The sequence below is a fragment of the Maylandia zebra genome, linkage group LG11, assembly GCF_041146795.1.
Source record: "Maylandia zebra isolate NMK-2024a linkage group LG11, Mzebra_GT3a, whole genome shotgun sequence".
Taxonomy (NCBI): domain Eukaryota; kingdom Metazoa; phylum Chordata; class Actinopteri; order Cichliformes; family Cichlidae; genus Maylandia; species Maylandia zebra.
The window spans coordinates 17,818,397-17,838,522 of NC_135177.1; the positions used below are offsets into that span (position 1 = coordinate 17,818,397).

General features: G+C 39.7%; 2 protein-coding genes across 5 annotated transcripts in view; both read right to left on the bottom strand.

Annotated features, from left to right (window-relative positions):
- Positions 1-15,563, bottom strand: part of LOC101466766 (protein spire homolog 1) — a 37,078-nt gene extending 21,515 nt beyond the window's left edge. For 3 of the 4 annotated variants that reach the window (XM_004541594.3, XM_004541595.3, XM_076889896.1), the window contains exons 1-3: positions 14,949-15,563; positions 10,989-11,017; positions 1,634-1,867 (exon numbers count right to left, since the gene is read on the bottom strand). In XM_004541594.3, coding sequence (XP_004541651.2) covers positions 1,634-1,867; positions 10,989-11,017; positions 14,949-15,291 — 606 coding nt within the window. In that variant the 5' untranslated portion in view covers positions 15,292-15,563. The remainder of the gene's footprint in view (positions 1-1,633; positions 1,868-10,988; positions 11,018-14,948) is intronic. The other variant, XM_004541596.3, reaches the window with a different exon arrangement.
- A 2,733-nt stretch (positions 15,564-18,296) lies between these two features.
- Positions 18,297-19,576, bottom strand: LOC101475788 (chemerin-like receptor 1). Its single transcript, XM_076889640.1, has one exon. It carries the CDS (start codon positions 19,574-19,576, stop codon positions 18,521-18,523), a length of 1,056 nt encoding a protein of 351 aa, XP_076745755.1. The 3' UTR covers positions 18,297-18,520.
- Between the last annotated feature and the right edge of the window lie 550 nt (positions 19,577-20,126).

The window sequence follows — 20,126 nt, forward strand, 5'->3', positions numbered from 1 at the left end:
ATAATGGGTTCAGTTAAGTGTACATAAAATTCATATTTTTTAAATACAAAATCAAAACAGTTCCATTGAGTGGATAAATATGGCTCTAATCTAAAATAGTGTCATCGGGGGTTAGTACAGTAGGACAAAAGGTAAACCAAGGAGCACAGGGGGTGAATGGTCTCAGGGGGAAAACAATTCAAACTGACAGCTAGAAAGCCACAGGCCAGACTGCCACACCGCTCCCATGCATCTCCTTGGAGAGCAGTGTTGGTGTGCATGTGTGCACTTGTGTGTGTGACTGGGTACATAGTTATTACGTAAACAGTGCACAGGCATGCGAGGACTGACACAGTGACTCTGCTCCATTGGACAACAGAGATGCATGCCTCCCAGCAAAGATGAGCCTGGCAGCCCGAGTGCACTGTGGTTCTGAGCTCTGCTTTCACTGCTGAGTTTAATATGTTGAATATTTAATAGTTTAATTTTTCCTAAACACTTGCCCTCTTTGTTTGCATCTGTTCCTGGAATACCTTGGTAGATGATGTTTTCCTCAAGAACTGGAGAACTGTTTTAGCTTCACACATAGTAGAGAAAATGTTTTATAAGTGTGTATAGTTCCAAACACTTACACCACTCATGTCTGTTTGGAGAGATTACTATTTTATTTCACTTTCCTTAGATTTGGAATTATGGATTTTCACTTGCAAACGAGTGATTACCTGCTCTAAGTGGGAATTACATCGCCTACGTCTTCCATTACTGGAATCATTAAGTTCTGTTTTCTCCCAGCTGTTGCAGGAATCCTTGATCAAAAAATATTTTATATGTGACTGACAGTGATGGGAATAACGGCGTTACTTTTTTCAGTAACGAGTAATCTAATTAATTACTATTCCTATCGTTACAACGCCGTTACAGTTACTAACAAGAAAATGCGCGTTACTATTTTACACTAGTGGGAACACAACGAATATGACTGCACATTTACGCCGACATCATCCTAGTGCAAAGACAAGTGGAAGCAGACAAAAACAACAAGCATGCATGCTACAAACTTTACCCGAGTCATTTAGTCATTTTTTGTTTTGTCTGAGCACATACGTGTGTGTATTTACATATATATTCATATTTGTAGATGTAAATGCAAGTATGTGTAATTGTATATGTCGTTTTATACTGTGTATGTGTGAAATAAAGATACAATAACAATAATAGCTGATTGGTGGACCCTCTAGCTCTTACCCAGCACTAACTACTGCACCTCCATTCTGCCCTATAGGATTAATGTTTTCATGGGTGACCACTTTGTCCACTATTTAAAAAAGCTGTTTTAGCTCATGTCTTTTACAGTATCAGCCCACTTTAAGACAGCTTTCTCTTAATTGGCCAACGTCTGTACATAGTGCTTGTGTGCCTGTGTTTCTTAGCCGTTTGGTGCCTTGCAGAGATGACCTTTGAGGAGTAGATATCAGCTCAGAGAAACTGTTAGTATATCAGTATGCAGAGCAGCTGGAAGCCTCTGCTTTTGAGGGGATTACTTTTACATACTTAACACTTATTAACTAAAATTACTTTATCTCTTGGCAGTATCCTTTTTAACCACCAGCCATCAGTGGCTGAACATACATATTAGCGTCCACCAGCTTCTTACATTGAAAATATCTCTGTAGCCACGAATGCCAGAGACGTTATCAGAGTCCTCCACCTCGTCCTCTTCCTCTGTGGCCTCGTAGCCTTCGTCAAGGCATGCTTCCCTCTCAGCCTCAGCCATGTTAGTCATGAGATCAATGAGCTGCTCTAGAGGAGGACTCAGCTCCCTTTCCTCATTCTCCTTCAGCCCGTAGTCCAGAGCCTTGTAAATCATGATCCCCAGAGACTCGATCACCTGCAAGACAAAAACAACTAGTTTATATGCTATTACTAACTCATGTCTATATGTTTATTAGAATCATCTGTTTTCATTAATAAATAAAATGTAACATTTGTACATCTAACATGCCTCGATCATTTAAAATAAAATTCATCTATAAATATGTTGTATCTGATAATAAAGATCATAATAAAAATGATACTCTTTATTATACATTTACTCTTTATAACTGTTAACTATTTGTCACATAATAAAAACAAATATAGATTTGTCCCTTTGTTATTCAACATGATCCCCTCTAGTGTATCAGGCCTGAGCGGAACACGTGTGATGTGTTGACTGCACGGCTCTTTGCAGAGACAGCTTCCTCTGTCACCACACAAACACTCCCTCATGAAGATCATATGCACAATCAATATCATATGCATACAGTCAGGTCCCAGTCTGGTCCCATGTAAAGAAAAAGAACAGTAAAGCAGGCTTTATTTAGGGTGTGGCTACTTTTTAAGCTCCTCCCATTTTAACCTGCAGTATCCTCATGTTTGTCAGGCAGATGATATATGATCAGTCACTAAGACTGTAACTAGCTGCTTGCTTGCCTCTTACCATGTCTTGTGTGTGTAGCATAAAGTGGCTTCATCTCCTTTAAACAGCCATCTCTATTGGCTGGAAATGACTGTAAAATACTCCACGTCAGCGAGAACAATAAATTGTCTTTTTTCATAAAGAGTCACACCTTTTATGTACAATAATTGTATATTAGTGTAAAATTAATGATTCGAGCAGTTTCAGCTGGTCATTTACGTGAACGTTTCTGTGAATGAGAGAGCAATAACCTTTATGCAGCTGTATGCAAACCAATCAAAACACTTTTAAGACACTATACTACTTTCTGTGGCTTCATCACATGTTTGGGTTGTAAACACAAGCAATAAACACACATTAATATTTAACAGGTTTAGCAAGAATCAGCCTGTTGTGACCATACCTCATTCAACAATAATACACACTTGACAAAAAGGATAAACATTAGAGTGTTTAAACAAAATTAAACAAAAAATTCTTACTAGGTGAATAGCTTTTGTCAGACCAACAGTGGCAACAGCAGCAAAAGCTTAAAAAATCACAGAAAATTACTTTAAAAAATCATATATTATTTTCTTTTTCTCAGGCTGATGCATGTAGGTCAGGAGATGGTGCGCTTGAGTTTTCCTGGAATTGGGGAGTCATGGTGGATAAAGCAGACATTGCCAAAGCCAAGATAAAAGAGTGAGAAATCACAGAGAGGATTATTCTGCAGCCCTGAGCACTTAGACAAGACTGAGAGGGGCAAAAACCAAAGCAAAACACTGAGAGAAAAGACAGCAAGAAAGACATGGGATGAAATCAGAGGGAATTAGGGGAGGTCAAATATCAGGAGACAGGAAAAGAGGAAAAAAACAGATAAAAAAAACAGAAAATGATATGTTGAGAGGTCAAAGGGGGCAGTAGAAAGGTCAGGCACAAGGATCAAGTGTGTGTGTGTGTAGACATGAAGATCAAGGGCAAATCAATGATTGCTCATGGAAGGAGGAGTCATATGAGACATCCCCCCCCCATCAGTGGGTAATGGCTGAGTTTTCTCAGGGGGAAATGAATGCGACCTCTTTGTCTCAGCTCCACCTGGGCCCACACCCACTGACAGATGAGACATATTCAACCCAGGATGAACACACCCCACACCCCGATTTAACCAATTATCAATGCATAGTTCACCCCACAGTATGTTTTACTCAATAATGTTTTAACAGTACGTGTTCAGTTTGTGGATTTTTAGGCTCCTGTTTCTTATCTCCTCCTCCTCCATCATAAAAAGCCACGCCTTAAAGTCAAGGTCTGAAACAGCATTTGATCTGCAAAATGAGATTAAATGGAACAAGACGGACTACAGCGGATTCAATCACACTTTTTTCTTCACAGCAAAGATTAAGAGCATCGAGGGACTCACATTGAGATATATTATTCTGTATTTTGCTGGAGTGGGTGTTTAGTTTAAACCAGCATCAGGACCAGAATGGTGCTCATTTAAAGAACAAAAGGCTCATCTTTATAGGCTGTAAGAAAACCAGGCAATGAAGTTTGGTTACAGAGAATTATGACAAATAATCTAAACAATCCTTGGCATAAAATTGGCATTACAGAGCAAACAGATATTCCAGTATTTTACAATCCTAGCGTCTCTTTATTAAAAATAATATGTTTATAAATTTATGTAATTTCTCTCGAACTTTTCCTTGAATTGCAACTTGAAAAACAAAACTTTCAAAATGAGCTCATCATTTAAGGTAAAGGAGACTAACACGTTCTTGACAAATAATAAACTACAAATTGCGACTAATGGACAAACCTGAGCTGTCCCTGTGACTGTGAGGCTAAAGCAAACATGTCTCCATTCTACTTTAAAGTCTCCCTGAATGGTTCCCAGGCTTTCGGGCGACCAAGCGGAATGATGAGATGGAAAGGAGGAAGCAGGGGGAGTAATGCTACAGCTTTGTATAGAACCTGACCTCAGATACAAGCACCAAACATCTAGCAGGATATGATGCGAGCACAGACCCTTATATTTACATGGATCATGAAACATTTAGCCTCTGTCCTAATTAAGTACATTATTGATGTATGTCTGTGAATATGACCAGGTTTCTGCTGCCACTTCTTCACTGTTTTAACATAAAGGTTCCTGCAGTCTGGAGTCCAGTATATCACAGCTTAACTTGTTAAAGTTGCTTACATTTCTATGATCTGTGTCTCTGTTAGAAATATGACTCCTTTTTGTTAACATACATCTCCTATCTGGAGATAAAATAAAGTTAACTAACAGTCCACTTAGCCAATTAATATTTTCAGCACCATATATCAATACACACAATTCAATCCATTTTATTAATATGTAGCAAATTTAGTTAGACATGTATGTGTGAATAACCAGTTCAGGTAAAAACAAACTCCAGACAACAGTGTCTGACTGAGGAAGGCTAGGAAGGACCACAGATGGAGAGGAGGCTGGCGGTAACAATGCCTATGAATGTGGCAATGAATAACAGCTGTAAGAGACAGTGACTCACACTAGCTTGAGATATTTGGCTTTGGGTGGCCAAACACCAGTTCCAGCTTTACAAATTGAACAACGGCTGAAATGTGCGAGCTCTGCTCTCTAATATGCAAAAGCACTCAGCAAAGGGCCATAGTCTAATTACCTAGTAAAGCCTTTGAAATTTGGAGGATTGTAGGAACAATGTGGGGATTTTAAATACTTACATGTCTTAATTAGAGGGAGCAGAGAAATTAGGTCATGTCTGTGGCAGTAAACAGGAAACAAGAACTGGGAATCCTTTATTTTTAAAAACTAATTACTAGCACTACGGTCGATTTCAGTGTTTTCAGAATATTGTGTTAGGAATTGTACCATAAAAGCTTATTTCATATACCTTTTTGACAACGACAGGTGGAATTTAGGATCAGTGACAGTCCACCTGGTGTCATTTTATTTTACAAAGCCATCGTGGGTTTGCCTGGTATGGTGTTCTTAGGGCAAGGGTTTCAAACATAGGGCCCACATATGAGTGCGAAATAGCAACAACATTTCAAAAAAGACCTAAACCATTCAATAATAAATAACTGCAAATAAAGACAACAGTCTCCTTTTGGTTATAATCGTCATGACTGAAATCAAGTATAGCATTAGTTCCAGGCCAGGAAGTCACAGTCACACCAGCTGATCTCAGGGCTAGCTCACATTAGCTACAGCCTCAGCTGAGGCTTCTACCCATCCTACTGGCATATCTCCTATAGGGTCCACTATTTCATTTTTTAATCGAACATTTCTCTCATTAATCACTCCCTCATAAAGTTATGCTATGCACAATGTGCACCAACTTCTACTTCACAAGTGAAGACTGTATATTTAAGTTGGGGAAAAGAGAGTGTCTTTATTTTGGGTCTTTTTCTTAGGAGTTTACCTTTATTATTGGCTGCTGAATTATTACAATTGCTGAACAGCACAAAATGCAAAGATAACAGGTGCTTTGTGCTGTAGTGTCCTGTTTTCCTTCTAAGTTAGGGAACTGTGTCACCTAAAAAGCCTTAAGATAGCACATCAAATGTTAAAGCTTACATGTTTTACTCATTCTTTGGAAAAAATATACTTATCATGATTTTGATGCCAACAACGCCTTTCTTAATGGCTACATTTTGAGCAACTTGCTAACATCAACATGCCAGTGACATGCTAGTGATATAGAGTCGGGGCTGAGTGGAATATCCTTTCTGCTGTCAGAAAGAAAAATATGTGTCTAATCTATTTTATTAATATTAGTTTTAAAAGGTCAGAGGGAAACCAAATAGTAATACTTCATTATACGAGGGAAATCAACATGCCAGACCATGGCAACCTTTTCAATAGTCATCGAGTATTTCAGTTTTAATATGAGTGGTTCACTGAATGATGTTACATCCCTCTATTTCTTTTCAGACCACTTGCGGGTCTTCCAAGACCGGTGTTGGGTCACCTTACATTTTTCAGTAACAGACTAATGTAACTACTGTACTACATTCATTCTTCAGTTATTTGCACACTTAGCAAATAGATTTTTAAAAAGCTAGCTTGTTATTAAGCTGAGTAAGACACTTAAGCAGCAGCCATCACTCAAATTCAGCAGGTAACAAAAGCAGTGGCAGTGGCGATCACTTCAGTCTCCTTGGGCTTGTTTTCACCTTTATCTACGTATTACAGAAATTTAAAAGCAAAAGATCATATATGTGTCCTCATCAGGATAAGGATTTGTGTTGGCATGTGGAACTGAAGTCTAAGGTTTATATTGTTAACTAACAATTTGTTTCAGGTAATTCAAACACAAAAGTAACGTGATGCAAAGTGTAACAAATTACTTTCTCCAGTGAGTAATTAAGTAACAAACTAGATTACTTCAAAAAAGTAACACAAAATATATAATGTGTAAAACACATTATATATTGGCATGGCTGAAATCAGATGAAAACTAAAACTGTTAGTTTGTAGGTGGCATGTCCAAGCTGTACCACAGCAGCATGTCTGCCACACCTGCAAAGTCTGACAACAGAAATCTGAACTTTTTTTTGCTTCTGATACTGACCAACATAATAATAATAATATATGTCAGTGCAGTTCTCTACATCGAACCTATTTTAAAACAAGTGAATTCAGTGAAATTCACATGATTACATAAAAGTTGAGTAATAAGAAATAGTGCAGATGACAAAACGTCATATGTCGAAGCATAGGCTTTTTCCTCTTAGGCATAATTTTTATCCAGTTTCCTGGCCACGCTGCTCTGGGCTCTGACTATCATATGACTGGGAACAATTACCTTGGTTTTCTTGGAGATGTAGAACCCAGTGAGTTCACATATAGAACAGAGAAAACCTTTGAACCACACAACATTCTTTCCCCCTTAGTAGTTTGCCTCTACTTTTATGCTGTCTGTTTCTCTTCTTTCATGGCAGCACAAGCCTTAATGGGAGAGTAAATGCAAATGAACATTAAACTCGCAGAGAAAAGACACATAACATCTGACTGAATTTTCTGTTTACATTAAACACTGGATGTGATGTTAAACTCTAATCCCTTTCATGGCGTTAAAGCTCAGGACTTGAAAGAGCACAAGGTATGCACGGTTAAACTTTGGCAGAGGGGAATGTGATGAAGCATAATCCACAAATGCCTGAGGTTACACAGAGTCACAGGACTAGGATGCTCCACTGAGGAGTCAACAACAGCCTTTTTGCTAAAGCTGGCGCACATAATCATCATATTTATGTCAAAATATCTGCAACTCCAAAACAAAAAATGATCCATTTTTAGTGAACTCATCTATTCTGATTATCAGGCAAACAGCGTTAGGCTGCCTTATGCCGTGTCGGTGAATCCAGTTCACTGGCTATGAAGAGAAGCAAATCATCTGACATTCACAGCCAGATCATTTGCAAGAGTTCCTGCTGTTTGAAGCCGTGTGCAGATAATGCCCATCACACATATGCTCTTGTTCAGCTAGCTCTGGGCTAATTCCACACTGCATGCTATAGCAGAACGCCTTCAGTCCTGTCAAGCATCAAGCAGCTCCACCAACTTGCAGTAGCTTTCTGATCCATTCTGCCACACACTGCATTGTGAGAACTCATTTGTGGTGCAAAGCTGCTTAGCGGGGATTTGTCTATACAGTTTCCCATTCACTGCTTCTACAGCGGACTGCATGTGTATGTGCTCGGGTTATTTCCTGACAGTCCATCTGTTATTGCAGCTCTATTACACGGCAATCCAAGTCCTCAACGCCTTGAAAGCTACTGCGCGCTATCTCTAATAAACTGGGACGAAAAAGTGTGGTAACTGCAGTGACAAAACAGTTCCTAAAACTAAATAGCAGAGACGCCAACCCCTCCGTACTGTAAGACATTTCCAGAAGCTATTATCACGATCATTAAGAGCAGCTGATAATAGTGCAGTGAGAGTGCACACTGTCAGTTTTACAAAGACATTTAATTAAGGGTGAACATTCTCCCAGAGCGCTCATCAAAGGAGGAGGCCTTGCTGGGTGACATTTTAACTAGTCAATCAGAGTAGCCAGCTGGGAACTCTGCAGCCGAAAGAGGAAATAGGTTGGTAGAATAGACAGACATACAGTAGATACAGACTTTATTAATCCCATATTCAATTTATTACAGCAGCACAAGGAAAGGAAAGGAAAAGAGAATTAGTGATATATTAGAAAATAATAAAATAAAAAAGTAAGTAAGAAAAATAAAGTAATAAAAACCCCAAACTGCTAAAAATGCAGAATCAATAAAATACTATATAATAGTAATTTTTACTGTGTACAAATTTGACTTCACATAGTATGATACACTGGAAGACATGTCACAGAGATATTTTTTTTACATGTACATTAAGTGCAGTGGGAATGATATATATACATGCATTTGTTTGTAGGTATTTATCATGTGTGCATATTTGACAGTCAAACTGCTGTTGGCATGAACTGTAAAAGTAACCAAAACAGAATAACTGCTACAGCCGCTCTGTGTTTCAAACGGTCAGTTTACATATCAGCTTTGGAAGACTCATCACGGTAAGTCTTGCTCAGCCTGTGAAAACAGTTCTGTAAAATGTCCTGTCGATCTTCAGGAGATTTTCAGTTCCTGAGAAAATAACCCCTGGCTTTGGATTAACGGCTGCAGATTTAGAACAAAAAACTGTACACAGACCCCAGAGTTTGGAAAATTACAGGAGTTTGTGAGGCAGCAGTGAGGCTACACAAGCTTTACCTATAGCGACTAAAAATCAAGCTATTTTAGCTTTTGTTTCTTTATTTCATTGTAATAAACCTAGATTTATGTAATGGTACATTTGTCGAGTAATACCTTACAGAAATACTACAAAGTTTACTTTAAAGTTTAAAGAAATACTACAGTTTCCTTTTGCTTGAAGGTTAATTTAGAGGAATGTTCAGTTTTTCCTCCACATCAGAGCTGATGATAACTGTTCGCTTGGTTCATAATTCATTACTTTGCCTCTTAATACCAGCGATCAAGGCTCATTATCCATCTGTACTGTGATGTCATGTCCAGCACGCCTTTTCAACAACTGACAGAAAGTAAGAACAGAAAGTAAGGACCTATACGATTAAGAGTTCATCCTGATACCTCGAGCTGAGGTCTCATCATCAGCTACAAGGACACTTGGAGAGAACATCACTGGCCAAGATCAACACCCTAGTTTATGTTTTCACCACCTGGCTACTATTTTTTCAGTGTTACCTGTGGTTTGCACCCTAAGGTAGACCAATGACAGAGCACTGCTCTTCTATCTACTTTAGTCTTTAGTTGTCCTTCAGGGCTTATGGCGTTACTGGGCCTCACAAGTTTATATAGATTTTTTAACAATGAAAAAGATGATTTGACCACCCTTAATAATTCTGCAGTCACATACCTAGAAGCAGAGATATTAAATGCAAATGAAACACAGAAGTTTTCTCCTTAATTTCTCATAAACTAACAACAAACCACGAAACTCTCCCTGCTCGTGACAAGTGGATAAACCCAGAATCTTAGTTTCATCCTTTTTCTATCAGGACCGGCTCATCATAGCATGATGTCGACTCCATTTTTTTCGCAGTGCGTTTTTTTCCGTATGAATTCTTCTCAAAATTTAAATAGTTTTGTAAATCTGAAATTACTTCAAGGTATTAAAAAGCACATCTCATTCCTGTATCAAAAAATGCCCAGCTGTCAGCGGTTGTCATGACATCAGGACACTAACCACAATTTCGCTGCTGAACATGCAAAAAATGTGTAAATACCTCAGACTGGAGACAGTCTGGTATTTGCTTTGTTGGACTGTTCAGGTCTTTGTAAAGCCTAAAGTGAAATCCATTCCTTACTGAGAAAATGAAAGCACATTTTGAACTTGTTTCATTTGTTAAAGGTATTAGTTTTAGAGGCAGGGGAGCCAGAGCAGTGGCAGTGCAAACATTAGGATTAACACACACCCAGGGCTTACGACAGTTTCAACCATAGCACTATCTGACACTTGAAATAATCCTACAGGGTGTCCGCACTGTAATCTGAATGATATCTCTGTTGTTGTGACTGACTGCTAGCTTACTGTAAGTAGCTAATGAAACCATTCACAAAGAGTAAATATTTAAAAAGATTATCATGTCATTATTGTGGACAAGAAGCCATTATTTGTACGTACAGCCACATATTTCTCTTCATAAGTAACTCGCTAATTGAATGATTGGTTGTGTTCCAGAAAATCTGCATTTGCTCAAGTCTCAGATTTAATCAACTGCAAACAATATTCACAAACCAACTCCACCCAAAGTAATCACTTTGTGTGAGTACGCTCATTTAAAACACGTTTGAAATTAAATTTATTTATCATTTATTTCCACTCAACAAGCGGATTCCACAACATATATAAATACCAAATAAAAAAATAGATACCAAATTCTATTCACCTGCTACTCTATAAACAAGTAAATACATCCACATACAAAACATGTGCAAGTGTGTGATGATGAAATAAAAACAACAACAGCAGTATTAGAGTGCAGTTACTCACCTCTGTTGTTGTGCAAGGGCTGTATTTACCTGCAGATTAAAAAAAGAAAGCACTGTTATCATGAGCAGCAAAGAAGCATGAGGTACTCGAACTTTGATGCATAAATGAAAGGTAGCATATTATTCAGCTACAAATCCCGGTTCAGCTACAAAAGTTCTTTTTCTAGGAATAAAACAGCACTGACAGGACTTCCAACCAACTACGAAAACTGATTTACGTCTTTAATATCAAGGATGAGAAATTCTCAGAGAACATAATATTACTGGTACAGTGGTGTAGTTGTTAGTGCTCTTATCTCACAGTGCTTCATCCATCCATCCATCCATCCATCCATCCATCCATCCATCCATCCATCCATCCATTCATCCATCCATCCATCCATCCATCCATCCATCCATCCATCCGTCTATCCATCCATCCATCATCCATCCATCCATCCATCCATCCATCCATCCATCTTCTTCCACTTTATCCGGGGCCGGGTCGCGGGGGCAGCAGCCTAAGCAGAGAAGCCCAGACCTCCCTCTCCCCAGCTACCTCCTCTAGCTTATCCGGGGGAACACCAAGGCATTCCCAGGCCAGCCGAGAGATATAATCTCTCCAGCGTGTCCTGGGTTTGCCCCAGGGCCTCCTCCCGGTGGGACATGTCCGGAACACCTCACCCAGGAGGCATCCTTGTCAGATGCCACAAACTACCTCAGCTAGCTCCTTTCGATGTGGAGGAGCAGCAGCTCTATTCTGAGCTCTTCCCGGATGGCAGAACTTCTCACCCTATCTCTAAGGGAGAGGCCATCCACCCTTTGGAGGAAGCTCATTCCCGCCGCTTGTATCCGTGATCTTCCACATTCTGATGCTTAGTTTGAACTTCAGCAGGCTGTCTTGACCATATCTACATGTCTAAATACTTTAGATTGCTGACCAGTGATTGACTGATTAGATACGTGCATTACAGTTTTCTCCATCCCTATGGACTGGCAAACTGTCCAAGCATCAGGTGAGATGAGATGTTAGTCTGCTTGACAATAATATTAATTCATCTGTCTTACTCTTATTTGTTGTATAGATTTGGGGCATAATAATCACCAGTGTTATTGTTTCAGATGTCACATTTTACAGTAGAGTAAAGTATCATCACAGGATTTTTAATATGTAGCACTTGGGACTTATATGCAGTTCCTCTGTGGTCAAGCACCTCCTATTTATCAGTGATAACAAGTTTGATTTCTCAATAAACTGATTTTGGCCCTCTTTGTTCTTGCCATCATTATGCAAGCTGGAATCAATTTCAACAAAATCTCTAAGCTGTAACTTATTTATCACTTTGAGTATCATGACCAGTGACGACAAAATTCTCCAGTCGAGAACCCGCGTTGGATGAATGCGCTCCCTTCAAAAGGAAGAATGTAACATTTCTCCCGGCTACATCAGCAGAGCTTTTACATCATGAGTAAACAGCCTGTAAACAGATGACCCTCTAAACAAACCCCTGTTTTGTATTGTAATACGCAGGAATGCAACATCATGGCACCACTGACATCAGCCCACAACTTTAACTCGCATCAGTAGATTTGAATGCCGTGCTGCTGAGGTGAAGATGTGTCAACTGCATCTAAAATGAGCAGACAATCAAATGTGCCTTCAAGATGAATCAGTCAAGGAGAGTACTGGCATGAAATTCCATCTATTTCTAACAGGCATGAGCAAAAACATTTACAGTCATTGAGATGTAATAAAAAGTGTCAGGTGGCCTGGTTAAATGCTGTATTACATAGCAGACATGATGTGGGTTAAACGGCAACGGAGTCTAAAACAAACTGTGTTAGGATTTAACTTGAAGCCATGTTAGCAGATGATAGCTTCAAAAGTCCTTAACCTTTAAAACCTTTACCACACATTTATCTCATTATTTACATGAATTGCTTTGATTATTAAGCTTGTGCATTAGGAAGACAAAAGCACAGCACTTAGTAAAACAGTTTAGCTCTATTAATCAATAAACATGCAAACACATTCTCAAAATTACAGAATATAATGGATAACTGAATGAAAATCCCAACTATGACTCCAAACAGTAGAAGTTGAGTAGAAGTAGAATGCTGAATACTGTATAGCCTACATTAACCATTTAAAACCGTTTAACAACTGTTACATAATAATATTTATGCGATTGCACTCGATAAGTTCAAAATCTGTTCATATGAAAGCATTTGGTGTGTTATGTATGTAGGCGGAGCCAATAAAGCAGTCTGGGGATCATCTGAAGAACCATAGGGGTATATATTTAAAAAAATAACCCTCTACTTTTCTCTGACAAACTTAAAAAATAGTACAAGAACAAACAAATCCAAAAAACATATTGATATGCAGCCACTATTTGCAGCATGATGTCACAGTACACAGGCAACAGAGGAATAAAGGCTAGGATGACTCCCCTCTCCAGTGGTTACATCCATGTTCCTAAAAATAACCCATTCATTCTATAACCATATAGACATACAGGCCAAAACCAGCATGAGCATCACAGCTGAGCCTCTCAGATTTGCTCAAAGACAAAGCAGGATGTGAAATGTATTGAATCAAAGGCCATAACACTGACTCAGCAGGGTTGTGTAACAGTGTGTGTACGTCGGAGCTGAGTTGAGAGCACTTCCCTCAGGCCCTCAGGTAGTCAATTACAAAGACAGAGATGGATAGGCATTAAGTCAGTCTGCTCTGCACTCTTTGGGCAAATGTAAATATAGACGAACATGAACACACCAGCTCTTAGTCTAACAACATCAGGTGCTTAGTTTAAGCAAATGTTCACAGACGCACCCACAGAATAAGGCAATACAAATATCACATAGCATGCAGTGTCACCTGTTTTGTTTTGGTTGGATTCCAGGCTTATCCCTCAATTTAAAAGCTCGACCGTGCTAGAAAAAATATCCACAAACACTAACTCTGCCTCATGTTACACATGACCCACCATAAAGTACAATAACATCAGGATTACAACACTATAGACACACTTTAAAGGCCCGTAGGGGTAGCTTGAGAATATTACAGCGGTTTTTCAGTTGGCACACTGCTACTACTCTCTCTCTGACTCTGTTATATTTCCAGCATGGCACTAACACTGCTTTAACTCTAACTAGCTCTTTTTGTTTTATTGCCTCTCATTAATTGTAGCCAATGAATGTGGCTCCCACAGGTAGAAGTAACAACTAAATATAACCAAGACCTAAATGAAAAAAACAAGGGTGATGTATCACTAATGGTCCCTGTTCTGTTCAGGCACAAGCAGGGCAACAGTCCACGCCTTGATCTGATCAGTGCCCGCATTTCGGCTCGTAATCACATGCTTTAATCAGATGAAGCGAGATGAACAGACTGATCTGATACGAGGTGACAAAACAGGCTGACGGGCTCTTCATAAAAATAAATAAATAAAAGAGATGAAACCACATGATGCCCACACACGTGTGTTTGCTGAGGAGGAAACAGTGAAAATGAGCGGAGACGCATGAAGCCATGTGAGGGAGAGAGCGGCGGGGGTTTGTGATGGTATGTCTTTGTGCAGATGAGATCAGGTCATGGAGCCTTAAGTACTGGTTGTTTTGGTGCTACATGATGCAGATTATGGACTAATCCTGACATGCAAACTGAGCACCTGGTCAGGAAACACACACACACACACACACACACACACACACACACACACACACACACACACACACACACACACACACACACACACACACTTATGAATCTTTCACGTGTGAGCTCAAAAACATGTGCGGAGCTATTTACAGGATATTTTTGCATCGCACCTCTATAATAGTCTCACTGGGGCCCTTTCTTTTAGGTTTATTGTTAACATTATACTAGAACGTGTTGGAACAACACACGTATATTATTTAAAAGACCAGTGATGGTTTGGCCTAGATCTGAGTAGCTCTAGGCACAATAATATTTTACCTTCACAGCCCTGGTGGTCCACCCTCACAGACCCGTCCTTCTGTATCCTAACACCCCCCGGTCCGGATATCCTCCTCGGTGTAGCCGCTGATGATGCTCCGGTGGCGGCAGCGCCCCGGTGCTCCGTCGCCAGTGTTCTGCAGCACTGGTAGCACACCGCCCATGCCTGTTCCTCGTTGATGGGCTGGTTATAAAGCCTCAGTATCTCCTCCAGAGACAGATCATCCGCTCCCGCTTCTTCCGGCGAGTTCATCGTGTTGTGATGCTGCTCCTCATCCCGGCGAGTCGCTGCAGCAGCATCCTTCAGCCCTCTGTTGTCCCCGCCGCATCGTCGTCCATCCATCCTTTCATTATCTCAGTGCAGGAGGCCCGATGGCGAGAACAGGTCCAGTCTCATGAGCGAGTACTGACCCGGAGGCATCGATGCTTCCCTCTTGTCTCCCCAGGTAACAGCAGCAGCAGCAGCCAGTCAATCAGCACAGCACTGGATCTGGATCTTTCCCCGCCCGCCTGATGTTCAGGCTTTGCTACCAGCAGTCATAAGATACGGTGTGTTTATGCGATTAAGCCCGGCTCGGTGTGTGTGGGTTTGTCTCACATCGCAATTCAGCAAGCTAGGCTCAGTCATTTGTCACATGATCTCTCTCTCTCTCTCTCTCTCTCTCTCTCTCTCTCTCGCTTTCTTTTTCTCTCAAAGTCCTGAGTGTGGACTGGCATCAAGTTAAAGAACTGTGGCCCCTGTAACACAGTGAGTTGTTTGGTATTTTGAGTAATCGCAAAGGGTCTGCAATATAAACTAATGTCTGCTCTCCGTTATTACCTGTTCACACGTGTTCACATGTGTCCCTGTAGAATCTGAGGTCTAATAGTCCTTTCTGAAGTTGGTCTCTGTGACTGATGTAAACATAAAATGTACCTACTCTGCTCGTTTACTGCTGCTTTCTTAATATCCTTTTTGGAGTAGACTCCCAGTTCATAACTTTCTTCTGTTTGGCCTGAACAGAACGTTTGAACGCATATCTGCCATTCCCCCCCCAGCTATTTATACATCTAACAGTGTATAAATAGCAGTGCTTTTATACACCATTTATACAACAGTTTAAAAGGGGAAAACTGAAATGCAGAAATGCAGGTGGAGAGTGAGTCTGTCATGGGCACTAGGTTTTATGCCTAAGTTTTGAATTGTTGCTGATTGTTTGGTGTTTATGGTGTTTTGTTTTCTAGTTGATATTCCCTGTTTGGTTCACCATGTTTATATAGATGGGTTTTCTTTTAAATTCTGTCCCTTTTTGCTGTCTAGTTTCATTTTGTACCTAATTCCACGAGTTTTGTGATATCCTTTCTCCCCTGTATTTTCCCACTTTTAAGGTTTTGTTGTTTCTTTCAATGCCATTTCCTCATGTTATGTTTACTTTTTTATCCAAGTTCCCTGTTTAATTATTGCCATTCATTTCCTGTTTTAGTTTGCTAGTTAGTTGTCTCCTGTGTTTGGTATTTACTTTGTCACCTGCTATTTGAATTGTGTGCACCATTCTTCAGTGTGTGTGTGTGTGTGTGTGTGTGTGTGTGTGTGTATAAGCCCACTCAGTCCTTTAACAGTGCTTCTCTTTATCCTTTTAGTGTGTCTAGCATGGCTTAGTTCCTTTTATTTCTACTTCTAACCAAAAAGGTGGATAATGTCAGCAGTTAAGGAACATTTTGACATGCTATCGCCTACTAATAACATTAATCATTCTCAGAGAGGATGGGTAGATGTGTGTGTGTGTGTGTCTGTTTGTGTATTTATATTAAACATACACATATGGGTATTCTACAAGTGATACATCATTACATATCCACTCGAGTCCACATGTATTATCAGAGCAGGGCTGCTGTAAATCGAATGAGCAGCAGGTGTCAGTACTGTGCTGTTGAACCGGGCTTCATGTGATCTGCCCTTTGGTGAAGCAATTGGCTGGAAAGATTCAACACCTTCATTCAAACATAAGTCTTTGTTTCCCTTTCGAAGTGTATCCACTGCTCTTATTTTAGTTGGATTAGCAGTCTATGATTACCGTCTTATAGTTATTTGTCTAAAAGGCCCTACTTTTAGCTGTTGTGTATCATCTCAGGTCTTTTTCTGATTAGCCCTCTCATTAGAATCGAACAGGCACTTGCACTTCTAGGTTGCGCTAGACTGTTTACTGCTCCCTTCACTATGGCTTACTTCATGCAGTGGCAGTTTTTGATATGGGCGACATGGGTTATTGATCAAGGTGGCATCATGGTGGGCATTAACAAAACAAGTTGCTCGCACCCATGCTGCCTTGACATCAAGCCAGCGCATTTTGGGGATTGCATAGGCACCGATCGGTTTTCTAATAAGAGCTCCCTCCATTTGCGAGGAGCTCTTGCCGTGCAGGGAGGAGAGGGGCGAAGCGGCCAGGGATTCTCTGGGTGGCCGAAGTGGCATCTAAAAACCAGCTTGCAAAATAAAAGGAAATAAAAACAAACCACCAAATACAAAAATAACAGACATTATGATATAGACTTATAATTGGCACCGATGTGTTTTCTAAATTCTATCACACACATATACGCGAAAAGTAAATGTGAGATCCCTCGGTGCGCCTTCTTGCTACTGCTGTGCTTAAGTCTCACACACAACCTGCCAAAAGGGGAGGGGGCGGGCTGCTTCCAAATAGAGCACATTTCATTCATAATATTCAAATGGAAGATGGACAAGAAAAGGTCAAAGCCAGCAGGTCCTCAGTTTAGAAAAAAAGAAAAGAAGAGGAGGAAAAACGAGCAAAAGATAGAGTTAAGCAGATGTGTCATTGGATAATGGCACTTATTATGCATCCTGAAACAAGAGAATATTCATTAGTAGGGATAGTGATAAATTTCTGTTTACCTTTAGCCACTTGGCTATGATAGTAAAACAGTAAACTGACAGTAGCCACTGAGATGTGGCTTATTGAATCTTTTGGACTGTGTTCAGCATAATATTAATTAGCCATTAATTGGAAGAGGTGTGTTGTTGATGTGTCTCCTATTCTCAATATATCACAAATTATAATTGTAATGTCTTTTAGCTGTTTGCATATGATTAAATATTGTTATTATTATCCAATGCTTTGTGTGTTCATTTAATACTACTGATACACATATCAAAGTATATTTATAACACAACACAAGAACAGTGATTATATGAGCAAGAATGATCACTACTGTCATTATTTATTGACATTCCTAAAAAAGTTGAAAGACAGAAAGAAACTATTAGAGAGACTGTTTAGCATAGTAACATCATGATAATTATATAATATTCACATATAATAATAATGAATAGAGTGAACTGTAGGAATGCCAAATATTTAATATAAAATGTAAATGTTTACATAATATTGGTAAGAACTCAGTGGTGAGCTCATAATAAGATATTAACAAAACAAAATGATTATTAATAACTAGAAATGAATGGTAGACTTTGTGAGTTAGTTAAAGTAAAATAATCCATCCATCTTCATCCACTTTTCCAGGGCTGGATAAGTAGTACAGAATACAGTAACCAAAATACATCATATACAGCCTTATACCTCAGTAATCAAATCTGACTTCTCTCTGCTCTGCCTGGTGTTCACTGACTTCATGTCACTGGGAGAGCGTGTCTCCTCTTCTTGGAAGGCACTCTCCAGCACATTCAGGATGGATTTTTGTATTTCAGCCTTAAAATCTTGTCTCAAGAAGACATACAGCAGTGGATTCAAGCAGCAGTGAAGAATGACCAAATTCTCGGAGACATACAACACAATTCGGAAGGCATAGTGAAATGTTTCATTTGGTGGAATAAATACCACCAGCTGAATTAGATCAATGATGTAATAGGGCCCCCAGCACAGAAAAAAAGTGACGATAATGGAAGCAATAACTTTAAAGGGGCGACTTGATTGGCTGGCCAGGTTGCGGTTTGTCCTGAGACGATGGATGATGACAGCATAACAAGCGACAATGACAGTGAAGGGGACTGCAAATCCTAAAAGGAAGTGGGTGATTGAAATGGTATGAAAGACAGATGGTGTTGCATATTTAAAATCCTCAACACTGCTGAAGCAGTAAGTTGTGTTTTTAGACACTTCCTCTGTGTGCATGAAAAAAAAAAATTGAATGTTGACAATCAAAGCCAACACCCAAACACACAGACTCACATAGAATGCGTTGCGTACATTTCGGTGGTTCTGAGTCCAGACAGGACACACCACAGACATGCACCTGTCCACACTGATCACCACCAGAATGTAGACACTGGCAAACATGTTCAGAGAGATTGTAGTGGCGTCCAGCTTGCACATGAAATTACCGAAAGGCCAGTGAAACCGCAAAGCCAGGAATGTTACACTAAAGGGCAGAAATGCTGCAAAGATGAAGTCAGCCACAGCAAGGTTGAGGTACCAAACTGTGTTAACAGTTTTCTTCATCCTGAACCCGGTCACCCAGATAACCAGTCCATTCCCGAGCAGACCGAGGAGAGAGACCAGGGAGAAAACAGCGATAGATATGATGTTGAAAGACTGACGCAAGTTATCCAAAGACTCATCTACATCAGGTGCGGCACTTGTATTGCTTGGACTGAAATTTTCTGGGGTCATTGCAATCATTGCTTTGAGACCTGCAGCAACAGAACAAAAACAAAACAAGTGAACAAGTGTGTTTTAAATTTCTGCTTGAGTCTAGTACAGCTGAAGTTATGACACAAATGAAGACTGTCCATATCAGACCTTAGAGTTAAATCAACATGAACAGTAATGAATTCACTTACAGATTTAAACGTTAAGGCAGATTAAGGTCTAGATTTCAGGTGAGCCAAGAAGTAATTGAAGAAATTTAAGAGCAGTCATGAAAAAAAGAGGTATACCAACTAATTTATTATTAGCAATTTGTTATAAGATTGCATATCTCAAACTAAATTATAGTTATGATACAGGGCTTACAAAAAAAAAGTAATGGGGATGACTGGGACATGCTTGTTTTTAACTCAAGTTATCAATAAAAGGTGCAGGAAAATAATCAGTGGTGTAAATAAACAAAAATCCATAGATGATGGATTTTCATGAAGCAGCATGACACAAATGAATCACCATCTGTTCTTGTAATGAACTGTAATGACCTTTGTGTTTGGTTTGAATACACCTTAAACGG

Coding starts and splice junctions, on each gene's coding strand:
- LOC101475788 (XM_076889640.1), bottom strand. CDS start 19,576: ATGACCCCAGAAAATTTCAGTCCAAGCAATACAAGTGCCGCACCTGAT.